We start from the raw sequence: 18,327 nt of genomic DNA, 5'->3' as shown, positions 1-18,327 counted from the left end.
ACTTTATCACTCAAAATCTGACACATGGCAATGTGTTCCTGGGTAACTGTGGATTGTACCAAGACACCCACTGTGAATGAAACCTGTAAACATGCAACAGGAAGTTTCTATTTAAAGGGGAAAAAAAAAAAGTATCTAAAGATCTGTGCGGCCCTGGCTGCAAAACACAAGCTGTTGGTTCAGATATCACTACTGACTGGCTCAGCAGCAACACCACTGGGAGATTTGGCTTAAGCATCCCTGAGCAGAGCAGTGCAGCAAAACAGTCATCTTAGGAAAAATAAATTTAAAAAAATCTCTGTTCCAGCCACAGACAAGCTCTGTTCACTCTGTGCAGCCAGAGTGTCCCTTGAGTGCCTTTTACAGAGAGCAGAATTGGAAGAGGTAGCCAAGCCCGTGCACTCTGCTCCTTCCGTTGTGTACCATCACTCATGCCAAAAAAAATGAGCTCAATTTTCTTGAGGCAAGCAATTCTAGAACACTACCTGCAAGACAATAGCAAAGCTGCTATTTAAATGTTAGACACCTCTTGAATGCGTTCTCATTTAAAAGGTAAACCCAGCATCAAGTTAGGGCGTTGGACCTGAGTCTGCGAAGGGTTAATACGGGACAGATTATGCCATTAGTAATGCAATCCTCTGATGATGAGGTGGGTCAGAGGTGTCTGCCAAGGGAACAGACCAAAATAGTTAGCATACTTACATGTTTGGATGAGGTGGGCTGAACTCGTGCTTCTACTAGCAATTGGGCAGCATTAGACTTGTGCCTGAAAAGGTAATTGAAGAATGATAAAATCAATTTCTGAATACATTTTGCTTTGTTAAATTGATCCTTCTCACCTGAATAAATAAGTGGGTCTGTGCAAATGGCAGGGTAGGTATCAACAAGGAAAGTGGCCATGTGTCCTGTGTGAGGCTCCTTCATATAGTGAGCTGAACTCTCATCAGCAAAACATTATGAGAGCTTCTTCAAAATCAGAAACAGGAACAACACTTCTCCCGCTAATGGATTAACATTTCACTCACACTCCTTGATGAATAATTTTCTACGACTCTCTCCCTCCCCCCAAAAAATTACTTTGGAAGCTAAGGTTTTCTACCCACACTTCTAGAGCAGTCCTAAGGCACTGCCCATAATAACACACTCCAGTGAAGATTCTGTCTGTCCCCTACTCCTTTGTAAAATCAAGCTATGCTGGTTAGGTCTCACTTTGACTCCAGTCTATTATCTAGTTAAGTATTTACCCTGTGACAGATTATCACCTCCTAGGCATTTGAAGCTGTCTATCAGTAGCCTTAGAATTAAACGTTTTGCTGCTTGTGATTTCCATTGCAGACGAACGTTTGTATCTCCAGTAAAAAAATCACCACTGAATTCAGAAATAGCAGCATCACTGTTGTGACTGTGCTGTAAATCCTCCCTTCCCCGTAGCACTTTTAAGTCATATTAGAGATCTTTCTTTTGATAATGTCAATTTGTACCAAGACAGAAGTTAGAGGATCAGATCAACTGGAGAGCAACTTGCAATGTTACAGCTTCAGAAGCGAACCCTTCCCCAAACTTCCTCTTGTTTAAATCTCACCAGTTGACCTGCAAAATCACCCTGAGCTGCTATGCAGGAATCCCACCCTCCACGTTCCCCAGAGAAAAGCTTTCAGAGGATGCATGGTAACCAACCAGCCAGTTACCGTCCATACATGAGATGCATTTCCCATACGTTCTCTGGATGAAGTTGCTGGCTACAGGGCCAAAAATGGCATGGCAGAATGAGTCAGACTGATATGCTCTCTATTTTCAGACAATGTTCAGTTCTGAGCCAGTATTTTCTGGAGGGGCTGCCAGACAGCCGTGCCTCCTGACACACTTCCCGTATACGCTTGGGCAGAGTCCGAACCCTCCTTTTGAAATCAGTTGGAGGACTTCATTACACTGACACTGACAAAACAACAAAGGGGCTACACTTCTCTGTTCTCTCACCCCATCTTCTGCTCTCCAAACATTAGTCAGCTTGGAAAAAAAACATCACTTATGTTCAGAAGGAGCAAAAACTTCAGTACGAATGTACTACTAAAGAATGTATCAGCATAGGTTCAGCGCTGCTTTATGATTTATGGCTCATATGTTCAAAACCAGAACATACGTTATCTTTATATTTGTTAAAATAAATAAATATAGATGCAGCACTCTCAATCTGTTATCTCAAAGTTTAAGCTAAATGCATCTACAGGGTTCCCAGCATGACAATAACTCCTCAGACTGAAAGACATTTGCCACCACTACCCTCTCCCTGTTTACAAATTTCTTACAGGCAATGCAGCCTCAACAAAATAGTGTTTTTCCTCTGCTCCCTGCCATGGACTGTACGGCCTGCTTCCAGGTTCAAAGATGCTTGTCAAAAAGACACCGATGGACCACTCTGAGCATTCTTGCAAAGCAAGGGGGAAAAGCACTGAGCACAGAAGAGATAAGACTATTTTACACTTACCTTTCCAAAATCTCTGAGATTTGCCAGTGGAAACTAACTAATACTAGCTTTGCAACAGCATGTGATACCTAGGTGGAAAATAAAAAAAAAAAAAAAAAGGTCAAGTTAGGCATATTTTGAGGTCACACCTCTGCTTAGGACTAAAATCTTGTTAGTCTTATAAGAAGTTGTACAAATTCAGTACAATATTCCAGTGATACTCAATTCCCATTAAACTATTAGACATAACATTCACTGCCAGCACATCTGCAACATACAGGTTGGAATGAAGCAAATGGATGTACCCAAACTACCCAAGCTAACACACATACTCACAACAGCACGGGGAAGAAGGAATCAAGAATTCACTAGATTATCTCAATTCTTCATGGAAGCCTCACAACCAGTCCTCAAGCGGTCACCACTTGCGAGGCCCAGACCAGACTGGGATGGGGGTCCTTGCTAAGTGTGCAGAGTAGGCACCATGGGGCAGAAAGATACACCTTACTGAGCTGGAGAAGCAAGAACAAGCTGCAAACGCAGGCATGCTGTGACAGCAAAGGGTAGGGGGAAAAACCAAAACATTTTCCCCAGCCTTCACTGTAAAGAAGAAAGTTATACGCTGGACTGGAATAGGAAGATGGAAAGCTACTGTGACAGGGACTATTTCCATGCTGAGCGCTTGCATTACGTGGACTCCTGGCAAGCACTAGCACAGTCCGTGCTAGCCCGAGCACCCTCTAGAATACTGCAATACGACATTTAAAGTCATGTTACAAAGGGTACAAGCAAACAAATTCTCCTTCGCTTCTATGTATTCGCTTATTTCAGAAGAAAACAGACTGGTCTGCTAGCACAAAAAGGCTCATACCCACCAAGACAACAGGCATCTGGACCTTCAACCTGCCTCTCAACCCCTTCATGCCTTTATCAGGACCATGGAGTTCAAACAAAGCAGGTCTCCTGCAAACAAGAGACCTCTTCCAGGGGGATTCAGAAGGCTCACAATCCTGTCTCCTCACTCCTCTCTATGCTAGGAGGCACCTGGGCAAGGCCAGTGGTCTGCACATTCTGCATTCAAACGTTAAAGGGCTCTACCTCCCACGCTCCAAGACACGCTATCACCATAGCGCCTCTCTCTCTACTATACATATAGAAAACACAGCTCCTTCCATCCTAGCTGCAGGAAGAGCTCCTTGTTTTTCCCTAGAGAAGCTGTCAGTCCCAATCATCAGCTGAAAAGCCATAAGCCTTCTTGAATCCTGCTACAGGTGAATCACAAGATCCAATGTACTGGTAATACAGATACACAGCAACCCCAACGCAACCCTGGAAGGAAAAACAAGCAATGGTGGCTCCTTCTACAAAACAGACAGGCTCTGCACACCTAAGGGCAGCATATTCATTACTCTTCTAAATCTATCCCACTGAAGAGGTGTAGTTTCACAACACAACTGACCTATTCCTGCCACATGATACTGCCCTGGTCCTGCACGGGCAGTTGTCAGCACTGGACGGTTGGTTCACCGAGCTAAACCGGTATAACACCAACACATAATGCAGCTGGGGGGTTTAAATGGCTCTTATCCACCTCTGCTTTCTGATTTGCCCACTTCGCTGGCCACTAAGAAATCCCAGTAATAAAAGAGTACTTTTCAATATTCAAATAATCCTTTTTTTTTTTTTTTTTTTTTTTTTTCCCTAGAACTGAAGCATTAGCTCATGCTGTATAAGGTCTGGTACGTCATCTTCCTCGACTTCACCAGCGACGTGACCCTCAGAGAACAAAGGCTGCCCAGGCAGCGCTGCCCTCTCTCCCTCCCTCCCTCCCTCCCAGCGCAGAAGCCTGTGATGAGAGGGAGCATGGCACAGAGGGACAGCACAGCCAGCCTGCTTTGGTTTGTGAGGACAAAGTGCCACGGCCAGCCTTGGGTGGGTTGTTATCTTGAGCCCCCAGCCTGGCAGCCCCAGACAGACTCCTCTGAGTTGCTTGTACGAGAAAGACATCTGCATTTCACGTTTGTAAAGCAAACAAGCATCAGGAATGTGGTCTCTACAAGACTGGCTTCCTGCAAATGCAAACCGCATGCTAATGAATCATTCTCTAACAGCAATGAAATTATTTTTCAGTAGCAGTAAGGAAGAACTACTGTCCTGACAAAAAAAAAAACCAACCAAACTACCAGACTTAAATAGGAAATTCATCTGTAACACATGAAAATGAGTATTTTTCAGTTGGATTTTTAGGGCCTGAGGTGTGGCATCCTGACTACATGAACTCCATGAAGTTACTTGTTCCCAGAGGAGGAACCAAGTACATTCAAGAATGAACATGTATAGAAAGAAAAATACAAATACCAGCATACACATTTCTGACATCTAACAAACCACCCTAACAGAATCAAATGCTTTTGAGTCAAATTATTTGTCAGGTAAGATCTGGAATTAATGCTCCACAAAGATGCCAAATTAACAGATCTAGAAGAATAATAAAACTTCTGTGACGATTCCTATTTTGCTCCAACTGCAAGCACTGACTGGAACAGCTGTATCATCATAAAAGCACCCAAGAATAAAACATTTCCAATTCATAAAGCCAGGTTCATGACACGAATCCACTTTCATAAAAGCCTGAAGCAGAAAATTATTTGATACTACTTGATGGGAGTGCGTGCAATCTTGCAAACAACAAGTCCCAGAGTCAGCCAGCTACAGCAACGCACCCACTGTCTGCTTGGCATGGAAGTACTAGTTCTTACACGTTAAAGATAGATAACATTCAAACTGTAAGAAAGAGGGATGAGAGAGGAGGAGATAACTGATGAGGCTGAGGCTGTGCCTGTTGAGTGGAGTCTCACCACATGACAATCTACGTCCTGCTGACCATCAGCAAGGCTGGTAATTCAGAAGGCAAAAGTGAATACCACCAGGGGCCAAGTCTACTGGAGAGAGTCAAGAAAACAGGCATAAGAAAAACAAGTGTGTAACAAAAGCTTGCTTCTATCGATTAGCAGCACTCCCCAGCCTCTTCAATGACTGTACATTCACAATAAGTGAATGATTGTACCAAGTCAGCCAGTTCTTCCACAATAACACCCCGGAATAATTGAAGTATTTCTTTGTAAGCAGGAGGCAAAACATGCTGAGCACAGAAAAATACCACTGCAATCAGAAGTTTGGTGCATATGTACATAATTCATTACTGTACAGTACCGGAGAAGCAAAGTACAGAAGCAGATACCACTGGCTGAACTGTTCAGTTAGGAGACATCAATGCCCCCTCCGTACGCACCCACTGCAGCCTGGCATCTTAGAAAATAAGTCTCGGTTGCTGTTCAGGCTCACTGTCTGATACAGCACTTCCTGGGCAGTCAGAAGTTTCACATGATGAAAGATCTCAAACTTATAAAACATTTCAGAAAGAGCTCTGATTCAGTCCCCTGTCAGTCACTGGGTGCCACAAGAATCTCAGGTTATCAAAGAACAATAATGCTTTGTCTCAGACATAAAGCAAATAAAGAAAGACACCTTTGATAAATTTACAGTTTTGTTTACACCTTCTTATTCTCGTTTCAGAATACTAAGACCCCAAAAAGACAGTGAAATAGCACACTCGGTGTCTTGCTGGGACCAGGTCATTTCAGTAAAATGCTTCTACAGACCACAGTGAGAAGGGAACGCATATTCTAAACGCCTCTATTTTAGTTGTTTGCAACTAATAAATTGTGCCAATGTTTCTTTACAACTTGACTTCTCCACAACTCTTCTAGCTGTGATTAAATTTATTAAAGTTTAGAAGACGAAAGCTGAAAGCAGTAGTCACGCTAAAGAATGTCTGTCTTTCCCACGTTCTCATTTGCTCCTTTTCTCACCATCATCTTAAAATTTTAAGATCAAAAATCAGCTTAGTCCAAACCTGAACTTGGAAAATTTGACTGAAGACCATGTTTCTTTCTTCATGACGAAGCGGCAAAGCTGGACAGAAAATATCTCATCCAACCTACAACTTCCAGCTTCACCTTAAAGCAGAATTTGGTCTCCTCAGAAACTTCTTCCAAACCTCCATCAGCTCAACTCTGATTTGCCAGTGACAGAAGGCTGGTGATTGCCAGAAATGGGCACCAAACGCCAATGTTTATCACTGCACTGGAAAAGGGGCTCAGTGTCGATGCACGCAAGGAGGGTGCCAAGAGAAGGCTACTCTGCGTAAGGGAAAGACTCTACAGGAGCTGCAAAAAAATTGTCAAAAATTTACATATTGCTGAACAAAGTTAGATTCGGAAAGCAGAACAAAGAAGCAATGCCATCACATTAAACACACATCTATTCATTTTCTGGAAAAGAGCACAGTATTTATTTTCTTACTATTTCTATCTCCATTTATCTCCTGGGTTCTTTACTCTCCAAGATAAGCAAAATTCTCGCACTTCTGAAGTGCGAGAGAGAGTCTGGCACTCTCTAGGACAAGACAATATCAAAAGAATTTGCAAAGGAGCTCTGCAGGTACCTCGCTGGGTTTGGAGAGCTCTAAGACAACTGTCTCAGCTAGCTTCCCTAGATAAGCTGTGTTGCTTGAAGAGCTGAAGTTTCAGGTTTTTTTCAGAAAACCTTTTCCACCACGCCACTTTGACAGTTGCTAATTCAGAGAGAAATGTTTCCTAAAAGCTAAAAGACTATCGTCTTTTGTAGAGCTTATATTCTACAGAAATTGGTCATGCATATTTATGTCGCATGCATATCTCATGAGTTCATTTCACTTTTCTCCAAGGGATGGCCTACTTTTTGGAGGTGTGTTTCAATCCTCACTTTTTGCAGAGATATGGCATCAGGAATTTAAAGCAAGAATCACCACATGATTCTCAAAGAGATTCAATTCAGAATGAGTTTGAGATATTATGATTTGGCTGGAGCTGACATCCCGTGGCTTTGCACCAAGCTGACAGTTCGTGTTAGATCAGGGTTGCTCTGAAATGTCTGGCCGAGATGAACACAAACCTGGCATAAAGATATGCAGCTTCCATTTCTTGTGTTTCCCTTAATCAAAGGTTTTTATACAAATAGATTTAAGCAAATAGGATTAATCTTGAGAAGCATTATTTCTTTTAATCCATGAACAGTTTTTGTTAGTTCTACAAGGAAACGATGAACTTGGAAAGATATTTGTATGTTGCATCAAAACTGCTAAAAAACTGCTCTTAAATTCTTTACAACAGTAAAAACACACAGAGCAAGAGCCTCTGAAATTGTTGCTGTCGGTGAGCAACAACGGGCAAAAAAGAGACCGAACTGAGTTTGCAGTAGAGAACAGTAACAACCTAGAATGAAACCATACTTTGTATTGAGTAATTTTGCTGAAGAAAAAAAAAAAAAAAACCAACCCTTCAGACAAGCTTTACTTAAGGATCCTGAAGTGAAGAAAGTGACCCACAAATGGAAAAAAACCACTATTTTACACTCACTTCTCTTGTGGAAAGTAGACCTGACTCCCTCCATGCCCCATTGGAAAAACTATCCCACTGCCCTGTTTTTACTGGAGGATTTCTCAGAAAACTGCAGAAATATTAATAATCCAGAAGAAATAAAAGGGCAACCAAAAAGCTTTTTTTTTTGAACCATATTTTCTTCTTTGCTTTGATCTACTCCTCTTTTAAGCAGACTTCCATTATGCAAACTCAGGAGGTTGCAGGAGCTTGAGCTGTGAGTAACATCACCTGCCATAAACACCCCAAGTGTTCAAAGTCTTCTTGTGGCAAAGTCCTCCGCATCCGTTAGGGGTTTCTGAGCATTAGAAGACTGTTTTCGTAACTGAACTGAAATTAATTTCACTTATCAGAAAAAAAAAAAAAAATAGACAAAGTTACAACGAAATCAGATACCCTGCTTTTTTCCTGGGTTCAGTCAAGCTTAAAAAAAATGTGAGAAGAAGCCCTCAATCTTTAGGTTTTGCTCACAGCCTTGCTTACAACGTGCCTGACGTTTCAGCCCCTCTCCTGATTACAGGGTGCAGGCTGCACCGGGGAAAGAAATGCAATTTAGAGCCTGTAGCAACAGCCTCGATACCACGGAAAGGTCTTGACAAAGAGCCCTACGTGAGCTCTGCTTCATCACAGGGTTTTAATCTGCACCCCGTCACTCACCCTCTGGCACGCAGAGACCTGGTGTCAGTCCGCCGCGAGATTAAAAGCATATACAGCAGGCAGAGCGCGGTTTGGGAATGACAAATACCGCCGGTGCTACACACACCGTTTGTGAAGCTGTCAGGGCACAACCGAATTGGCCACATACTGAAGAAAGGGGATCTCAGGTTAAATTCTAACTCCTTCTCCACACTTACATATTGCTTTAATCCATCCGCTCTCCTACACAGGACAGCAACAATTTCAGCTGCAGCTGCCAACAAACAGGATCAGTAGGACTCAGAGAGGAAATCTCAACATACGTATTTCTCAAGCTGTTGGGCTATTCTTCCTGAGAAGATTCAGAAATAAATTAAAAAAAAAAAAAAAAAGCAAGATGGTATGCCAGAAGGCATTATTACAAAATAGTTATGAGATTCCTTCTTTGAAAGATTTAAAGTGAAAGAAATGCAGCAAGGAAGCTGTAAGGCGGCACAGGGATAGAAGACTGACATAAAACTCCCCAGCTCTACTCACTGGAGTTATTCTTTCCAACGTAACGCAGTGTCTGAGAGCATCAGTGCCCAGCGCACGCTGCACGGCATTCCCCGCATGCTGCCAAAACCCCCAGCAACACCTCACCCCCCCCCGCTATACTCGGCTCAGCCCCAGCCCAGGCGCTTTCCCAGCAAAACAGAGGAGAAGTGGAGAATTCCTTCTGGCTGGCAGGAAGGAGGATGCGAAGGATGCAGAGGGGCGAAGCGAAGGACAGGTAATAACCTGAATCCACACGATTGTGACTGGTGGCTCAGGACACAGGGTGCCCAACTCAAACTGGGAAGCACTGGTGTGTGCACACAGGGCTACACCGCACACGCTGCGGAGCGCAGCTAACTTTGCCGTGAGTAATCCCATGCTCAGTCCCACATAACACATGACAAGCCCAGCTTCTGCGAACGTTTTTCCTTTGTTATAAAAAGATGAAGAGGAGGAACACCTGCTTTGTAAAACAGGGTTTCATAGTACACAACGGAGCCCATCTCTGCCACACCACCCTCCACAGGCACAGCACAGATTTGGCAACGGGCTTCAGCTGCTTCTCGCTGCTCCCGTGATGGTGTTGTCCAGCTGTAAGCTTGCAAGGTGAAGCACTCACTGAAAGACTGTTTCGGCATTTTTAACGACTCGTGCCTTGTCTCTACCTCCCACTAGGATCATACTCATCAACAGCTGTGAACAGATTTTTTTTTTTTTTTTTCCCCGCTTGCCGCACTGTCATACTGGCTGTAAGATACATTTAAGGCGTGAATCACAAAGAAATGTGTGGGCTATAATCACCCTCCACATTTGCGGCTCATTTTTCCAATCAAGTTGAGAATTTCAGCAGATCTGGGCAATCAGGAACGAAACTGGTTTCTCTCCTCAAATGACTTAATGAAGTTGTCACAAGCTCACCAGCCAGCTCTCTTATCTTGCTGACCAGAAGTCTAGGAAAACTGAATAAACTTTTCCTAAAAAAAAAGACCTTTAGGAGTCAAAATAAAACACACACTGAAGACAGTTACAGACATATTCACATCTTCTTGATGTTTAACATACTACTACAGGCATTGTGAATCTGGTAGGCAACAACACAGTTTTTGTACAGCAGAACTTCCAGGATCCTTCTGTTTGGGAACAAAAAGTGGGTAAAGGACAAAGGAACGTCTCAAAAGCCTGTGCACCAAAGGGTTACAACTTCCAACTGGATGCCCCACATAATGTTGGCTTGATATTAAAACACAGAACATGGTACAGATAGATATAAACCTGCACGTCCTGACTAATCTAGGGTTTACAGGTACTTTGAAATAGTGCATTATCATTGCCAAACAGCACCACAGGGGTTCTGTGGAGAAGTCAAATTTGCCTATCAGGGCCTACCATTTATAATAACTGATATTTAAATATTTATTAACTGCCGATATATACTAAAATTTACCAATGTTTGTTCTTATGGACATTAACTTTGACCATTAATTTTTCAAACCCTCTTCTTATGCACACACATTTTAATATTTCAAGGGGCTTGAATACCTGCACTTGAGGTACTTAGGTGCAGCTAGTCTTTTACGGCTGCCATTTTACGTTGCATATAAGTTCCATGATGTCTTTATGGCACCAAAAAGGCTGACTGTGCAGCGTTACAGGGTCGCTCAGATAAGTGCCCCACACCACACACTCGGCCACGGTTTGCTCAGCGATACGGGGAGCCACATGCGCCGCTGTCTTGTCATGGGGCTCTTTAGGGACCTTCTGCGATGCCACCCAGGAGGCGACCTGCGAGCAGCAGCCCCTCCGGGCAGAGCTGCTGGAGCAGGCTGCCAGTCTCCACGCACATGACTCCGGATCTGCTGAAGATGGTATTTGGAAAGGCCCGGTGCCAGCAGTCACCAAGCAGCTCCACAGACGAACCCTTCTGTGTCAGCGCAATTTGAGCGCGTGGAACAGTTTCAAAGGGCTGTGTTTTCATGAGCAAATGCTGTGTTTTTATGAGCAAATACTAATTTGGTCACATTAAAAGATGTGACATCAGTCAGGTGAGGAAGAATATAAAAAAAAAAAAAAAGGTTTATCTCTGAAAGATCTGTAGTGACAACATGGATTAATAGGTTCAGTACCACGTCATGACATCAAATACTTTTTGCATCTACCGAGTTCTATTCTTCATGGCTCAGGGCTAAAAAAAAAAAAAAACAAAAAAAACCCAACCAACAAACCACACATCACAAGCTGTTAATTCAAGAATCAAGGGAAGTAAGATTAGATTTTTGCTGTCTGGTAAGTACTAGATTACTCACATTAACAAACTGAACATTTTAAGTTCTTCAGTTTTACAGTTCCTTTGGGTTTAGTGGAAAGGCTACATTATTATCAACTGCCTGTAAAACAACATGACCATCTTGCCTTGTTACCTTGTACGTGCAGAAATACCTTAGCTTCCTCATGGCTGACAATCAGCTTCTAAAAAGACCTAAAGTCAAGGGAGCATTTTTTCATAAATTGTAACTGCAATTGTTTTATCTGCTGGTTTATATCACCAGTCAAAAAAAATCGGTAAGAACTAGAAAGATTCATCTCATCTCTGAAACAGACAAAATACTGCTAGTTATTTGGAACATCACAGATATTCCAGACTCGTACGGAGACCCTCAGCAGAGCCAGGAAGTGTCATTCACAAACAAAAACAATATGACATCATCACACACTTAATTGCTCGCCAGTGACAGGGTCAACTTTGTTTGTACAACTGTTGAGTATGGTACTGTTTGTGTGCATGTACTGATACTGCCACTCCAGGACCCGTGATCACTCAGCAACTGTACATTTATTACTGCACAATTTTAATTCATTATTTTTGAAAAATACCGGATTTTATAATGCTTTTTAAAAAGAACTGTTGTAAATTTCTTAGCTGGTCTGCAAGCAATAAATGCCATTCTGCTTTGAAGAGTATTGCCCTTAACAAGTGTTGAGTGTTGGTCAAGTGACCTTTTGGGGAATTAAACCTGATCTGCTTCCATTCACAGGCCTTTTGGTCAGAGAATCACAGTTTCGGATAATATTAGTTTGAGATTTTCTTCTGGCATGTTTTAACAGAGCTAGCCTGTCCTAATTTTGGTCAGAGTATTAACTGAACCCTCCACAAACAGACCTCCAGATTAAACAGCACCAACCAAGGAGCAAACATTTCCTCTTCTTTTTCCTGGAAAGCAAGGATCCACACAGAGTTCTTACTAAAACCAAAGTGAAGAGGAACTTTCCAAGTACCACTTGTGAAGTCCCTCTAGTTTCTGTATGGTTCTGGGACAACTACCACTGTAGCTGCAGGCCCCACGGCACAGCTGGTTTTATCTACTGCAACCTCGTTTGTATTAGCTTTTCTATTCAGAATTCCCCACTTGATAAAAAGCAAGTCAGAAGAACTCAAGGTACAAGTTTCCTATGACGGTAAGAGATACAAGGGCACAAAACTACCTGCATGCTGGGTTTCATGCTTTTATCAGACTTAAGATTTTAAACTATTTTTGTTTCTAACTGAGGTAGATAAAAAACCCCAACATTTTGTCAAAGAGGCCGTCTTCTCTTCTGATGTTGCATTCAAACTTTTAAACATACACAGGGTGCTCACACCTGACCTGAAATTAGCCAGCCAACGGAAGGCTTGTTTAGCTGCTCTTTAGCTTCAGTAGGAGCAAGAACAAGGTCATCTGCTTCTGAAGAGGAATGAAAAAAGGTAGCCAAGAGGGTTTCCAAGGAAGATCACCCTTTGCCTTGATGCTTTTAAGAAAATAGGAATTCAACAATCAGCCTGAAATAGCTGAAAGTTTTTTAAAAAAAAACATGTTGAGGGTTAATAAGCAGAGCAAATGAAATACTATTTATCTAGATTGTTATTAGCTAAAAGCAGTACAGATTGCAAGTATGAAGATGTAAAGCCTGAATACTTGTTCCTGGGTTTAAGAGTTTGTTGACAATATGCCACTGAGAAAAACCACGCTCAGTACACACCCCTCCCTATTTAACCTTCAGAAAGTGAATCACTTAATGACAACACACAGTGACAGAACATTCAAACATGGCTTTGAGCCCATTTATTGCATTCATTTTTTTCTTTGCTTTAGGGAATTGTATTAGTCTATTTATTTAGCAAATTGCTCAGATACCATGTCACGAGTTGCCTTCAACATCGAATCTCCTGAAGACAGTCTTTAATTTACCTCCTTCTTGCCCTGTGAGGGGCAACCACTCTGCCTTAACTAGGAGCTAATGCTGAAAAGCACTACATAACCACTAGCTGTCAGCAGGGAAAGAGGATGAAATCAACAAACTGAACTAGCGTTCGAAGAGACAAAAGAACAATCACTGCTATCCAAAAAACCCAGGACATTAGGAAAGGTAGTCTTCAAAAGAAAAAAAAAAAAGTTTTTAGAGCTCGAGCAAATTAGAGAAAAGAACACAGATCTTGCAAAAGTCTGTCCCTGTTTATTCATGTCCATCAAGTCAATGGAAAATAAGGATAACAAATAGTTCAACATGTTCTATTCAATTTCCTTCTTCTCCATGCTTGCTAATGCAACATAAATTCTTTCCACTCCAGTTTGTCTCAGAAAACTAACAAAATGACAAGTTTCCTTGGGGGAAGAGAGGGGAAGGAAGAAACAGGGTTGATGAAGTATTATGAGAAAGGATGCCAGGAAACAAAAAGCACATGCTGCAGATACACAACAGATTTCCAAGAAAAGTGCAATTCTTGCACCACTGTTGCTAGCGAACAGAGAGTTCATGTGGCACTTCAAGAGCTAAAGACTTAGAGCGTGTGGCTTACAAGATCACAGTTTTTCAGATTTCTACCCAGATTTATTGTTATCTTCTCGTGCACAGCCCAAAATGTGTAGCACTTCTTTCTTAAGCAAATACACAGGCATATTCTTGGTATTGAAGGAATCTAAAATGTTCTCTCCTTGGGTCATATTTAGGGCCAGATTTGAGCTAACAGGTTGGTATTATCTGATCAACTACAATATTTGCTCAATGAGACCTTCAGAATTCTTAGAAAACCTATTTTAACTTTGGAAGCCTGATTTTAAAGCCTAAGTAAAGTACTGCTTTTGTTAATTTAATTCAAGGGAACAATATGGCAGGGGTCACCTTTTTGAAGTGTGCTCCATTTGAAGGCAAACAGTAAGGAGCAGAAAAGCCGTTCTAAATCTTTACTTAATCGCTAAGAACCAAGAGCAACCGACAGCTGGATCAAAAGTGCTGACCAACTATTCGCATTTGTTCTTTTCTTTTGCCTCCCCTTTCTTACAATCTGGAGGGAACAGCAGGCATTCAGAGCTGACTGAAGAAATCACAGACAAGAAAGACCAAAACTTCATTTTCTGAGGTGGTGAATGCTGGGAACAAGCACAATAGATGGCAAAACTAGCTAGAGATGCAGCAAAAAGTATGGGTGTGCTTTAGAACCTATTGTTTATAGGATTTATAGTCCTTGGGGTTTATGGTTACACTATTTCTATAGGACACTCCAATGTGCAAAAAAGAATCAAGAGATCCTTCTTTTTTTTTTTTTTTTAAATTAAGTTTGATTCAGACCAAATTAATAGGAAGCAAAATCTATCCAACATGGGTTTTTTTATATGCTGTGGTCCTCCATCCTGCTTTCAGGGTTTGTTCCAGAGAATAACAAGCACTAGGAGACCTGTTCCAAAGTAGATGTGTTGCTAACTCGAACACCTAGAGCCTGGGAAACTGCTTTCCTCTGACGTGCGCTGGGACTGAAGCACACTGGCAAGGCAGAGAGGGAACCTCTTTTTATTACTAGTCTGCACTAGAGTAATCAGTTGCACAAAGAGAAAGAAAACTTCACAAAAGTCTTATTGAGCATAACAGCACGGAGCTGACTCTTCTGTGATGAATTAGTCACTACAAGAGCTGGCAAGTTCATTGTACTTTAATTGCTGTCACTGCAACAGTAGGGTTAATACCTGGCACGACAGCTGATCTGTCTTTTTGAAAGTCTATGATTATTCTCTCAGAACCAACAAAGAAAGGTGTTTTTGTTAGAATTACAGAGTTTTAGCATGTCTTCCTATCTGTCAGTTATCTTCTCAAACACAGGTGTACCAATCTGCACCATTTATGATTTGGTTTGCTTCTTTTCTATCTATCCTCTTTGCACTGTGCTAACGCAAAGAGTTGTAACTCAGGAATTTTGGTCATGAAGCTCAGCTCTGTAAAAAAAACCAAACTGTAAGAATCAACACTCAGTAAGGAAGATTTTTCAGGCCCAGAAGCAGTATGCAACAATTTTAAACGTTTGAGTCAGTTCTGAACCAGGGACCTTCAATAATGTTCCTCCAACCCCGCATAACAGTAATATCACCACAGCTTTTATTTCCAACAGTACGCTCAGCATTTGCCCTTTCAATCACAGACTTATTTTACACCTGTGTTAATGCAGAAACCTTTCCTCACCTTTAACGTGGCAGCCAAGCTGGCCATGTGTTCATTCAGAGTGCTCTCCGACTCCTTGTAAGTCAGGCAGGTGAACTGATATTCCTCTGGATCAAAGGCATCTGCTCCCTGCTGCTCCACGTCGTTAGCTACCCCATCATAATAATCCTCAATATCCCCAGGATCCTCATCCTCTTCCTCCTCCTCGCAATTAGGGTCATAATCCTCTTCATTGCTGTCAGAGCCCTGGCTGTTCATGTCCACGGACATCTTAATGCCCTGTCAAACTGCAGACCAGGAAAGCAATTGCAGCTTCTTTTTCTCCTCCAAACTTTATCGTCCTTTTGATTTCATCTGAGCTCTGTCTCCTAAGGGGGGAAAAACAATTTTTCTGTTGCCTAAGAAACTGTAAGAGAGGCCATGTCAACATCATACAGATGATCGAATAGCCAGGAATGGACCGACCCAACAGCCCAGCTAAAGAAGATTCTGCTGTGCAGGTCCTCGATATGGATCCACTGCGACTCTTGCACCTGCAAAGCCAAGGCCGCTCTGACAGGCAAGGTCTAAAGCCTTGGAGACCAGCTTATTACTGTGCATCCTTGCCCCCAGTGCCGGCCCCGAGACTTTTGACATTTGGCAAGCAGCTCCATAACCTTCACTACAGACCTTTTCAGAGGTACAAGCAGATTTATGACATTAAGTTTTTACCAACAGTCCGAAGAGCTGCAGAAAAGCACCATATCCGTTTCACCAACAGGAAAAAACACAAATCCCTTAACTATGACCACAGTGCTTCAGAACCACAGCCGTTAGGTGGGACTTTGAAAAATAAGACAAGCAGATAGATCTCTCACATACTCCCTTCAGTACTGTCTCAAAAGAAATGGTAAAATTAGTTAACGCCTTTAAGTAGGTTATGCTGGATGTGATGTGGCTTGGGCTTTACATCTGCGGGGGGAAATAAAAGAAACTCTCTCATTTTATTACCTTCTCAATATACACTTATTACCTTCTGAATGTGGAAATTTATGCTCAAGTGTTGACAGCTGCTATTCAAGAAGAATCAGAACAGCCAATTTTTTTTAGATTTTCACTGGTACTAGAAAGTTCACATATTTGAGTTTCCTTATCAGGACTACAAACCTTCTGCTTGTGTAACTAAACCAGCACGAAGTCAAGATCTAAGAGGTTCAGCAGTAGAGCACATATCAACCTTGAATTATGGTCATCTTATATTTAGTCACAAATTTCCATTTAGCCAAATAATTTAGTTTCAAGAAAGAATATATTTAATAAAAAAAGACTCAAAACAACGCTGCAATCAAATTTTACATATAAAAATATATACATAAGATCAAAGCTATAATTTGTACAAGCAGCATGTATTTGCTTTCTTACACATTTGTATTTTGCGTTACTATGTTGTTAGATCTGTTCCTCAAACATATTCCCACAGTATCACAATTTGTAGCTGCTGGGGGAACCATAATCAAGCTTTGAAAATCCTGACTTTAGAGCACAGGAAATCTCAATCATAATTCTTCATTATTCTTCCTCAAGTCGTTTGTTTTCTGTTTCCATATAATCTGACGAGGCAGCAAAGAATAACCAGGAAGAGATGTGATGTACGATTAATTTGAGGGGCTGCAGAGATTTCAGCAGATACAAACCTCCAGTGAGAGAGGATGAAAGCTAGGAGCTAATTATATTATCCCCTGAATTCTGGTCTCCATTTCTTTCATTTGCCTCTTGATTTCTTTGTGTGTTACTTCTGTTATGGATAGCAAATATTTTATAGCTCTGCTTCCTGCAGAACTTCAGTGGAGCAGAGGCCCCATCTCTCTGTATTGGAAGGAGACAGATGTGAAATCTGATTTGAAAGACAGAAGGCAAAACCTATATTGCGTGTTCCTCCCTCCCTCTACCCTGATTAGGGTTAACGAGTCACTTCTGGGCTTAATCTGTATCGACACTGACCTCATGCATAAAAGAAGTAATGGATCTTTACCTGTTAAACCTTATGTTAAAGGAATAACTTATTTGAGACTCCACTGTGAGCACTGCTACAGAGATATCAATAGCCCAGCGTGCAACAGCTTCCTCCAGCCAACCTCAGAGCATCACAAAGCCTGAGCAAGTCTCACCAGTCAGGAAACTTCTCAAACTCACTCTGATCATCCCACACACTACAGACAGAAAAAAACCCTACCCAAAACACTGGGTCCATTTGCTATCTCAACACACAGCGAGTCCTGTCCAAGCAAGGAGATGTTTTTAGATATCTAAGTAGAACAATGGGCCTACCTGGTACCTCAGCAGTTACATACCAGGTGCTGGGGAGGAGGCTCAGAAGAGCAGAGAGCCCTTTTGCTGGGCACTAACACACTTATTTTGAACAAACAGAGGAACTGTTTGCACAGGCAAATGGGATATATCAAGCAGAAAACAGTCTGGAGACTGGACGACGTTTGTGGCTCCTGTCACAACGTTCTCAGAAAGAGCTCCCTTCCGGCATAACTGAACGTCAGATGGACACGTGTGAAGAGAGAGGAAGACTAAGGTACAAGCTCTGTGGATGAAACAAAGCAGGATACTAGGAAAACAAGGAACAGAACTCAACTCACCTAATGCTCAGGCTAATGCCCTCATGACCCAGTGACAAATACAAACTCTCTGAATACAACCTAAGACAAGACACAGCTAATACTTGGCAACACTAGTTTTTAAGACAATAAAGATGTTAAA

General features: G+C 41.9%; 1 protein-coding gene across 5 annotated transcripts in view; it reads right to left on the bottom strand.

The window, feature by feature from the left end:
* Positions 1 to 18,327, bottom strand: part of ARIH2 (ariadne RBR E3 ubiquitin protein ligase 2) — a 32,891-nt gene that overhangs the window by 12,442 nt on the left and 2,122 nt on the right. For 3 of the 5 annotated variants that reach the window (XM_074152473.1, XM_074152475.1, XM_074152476.1), the window contains exons 1-3: positions 15,601 to 15,849; positions 2,486 to 2,553; positions 703 to 766 (exon numbers count right to left, since the gene is read on the bottom strand). In XM_074152473.1, coding sequence (XP_074008574.1) covers positions 703 to 766; positions 2,486 to 2,553; positions 15,601 to 15,849 — 381 coding nt within the window. Of the gene's footprint in view, positions 1 to 702; positions 767 to 2,485; positions 2,554 to 15,600; positions 15,948 to 18,327 lie in introns of those variants that run through there. The other 2 variants (XM_074152474.1, XM_074152472.1) reach the window with 2 other exon arrangements.

This window comes from Numenius arquata, chromosome 8 (genome assembly GCF_964106895.1).
Source record: "Numenius arquata chromosome 8, bNumArq3.hap1.1, whole genome shotgun sequence".
Taxonomy (NCBI): domain Eukaryota; kingdom Metazoa; phylum Chordata; class Aves; order Charadriiformes; family Scolopacidae; genus Numenius; species Numenius arquata.
Note: the sequence above shows the minus strand (reverse complement) of the source record. Positions and strands in the feature narration are given on the sequence as shown.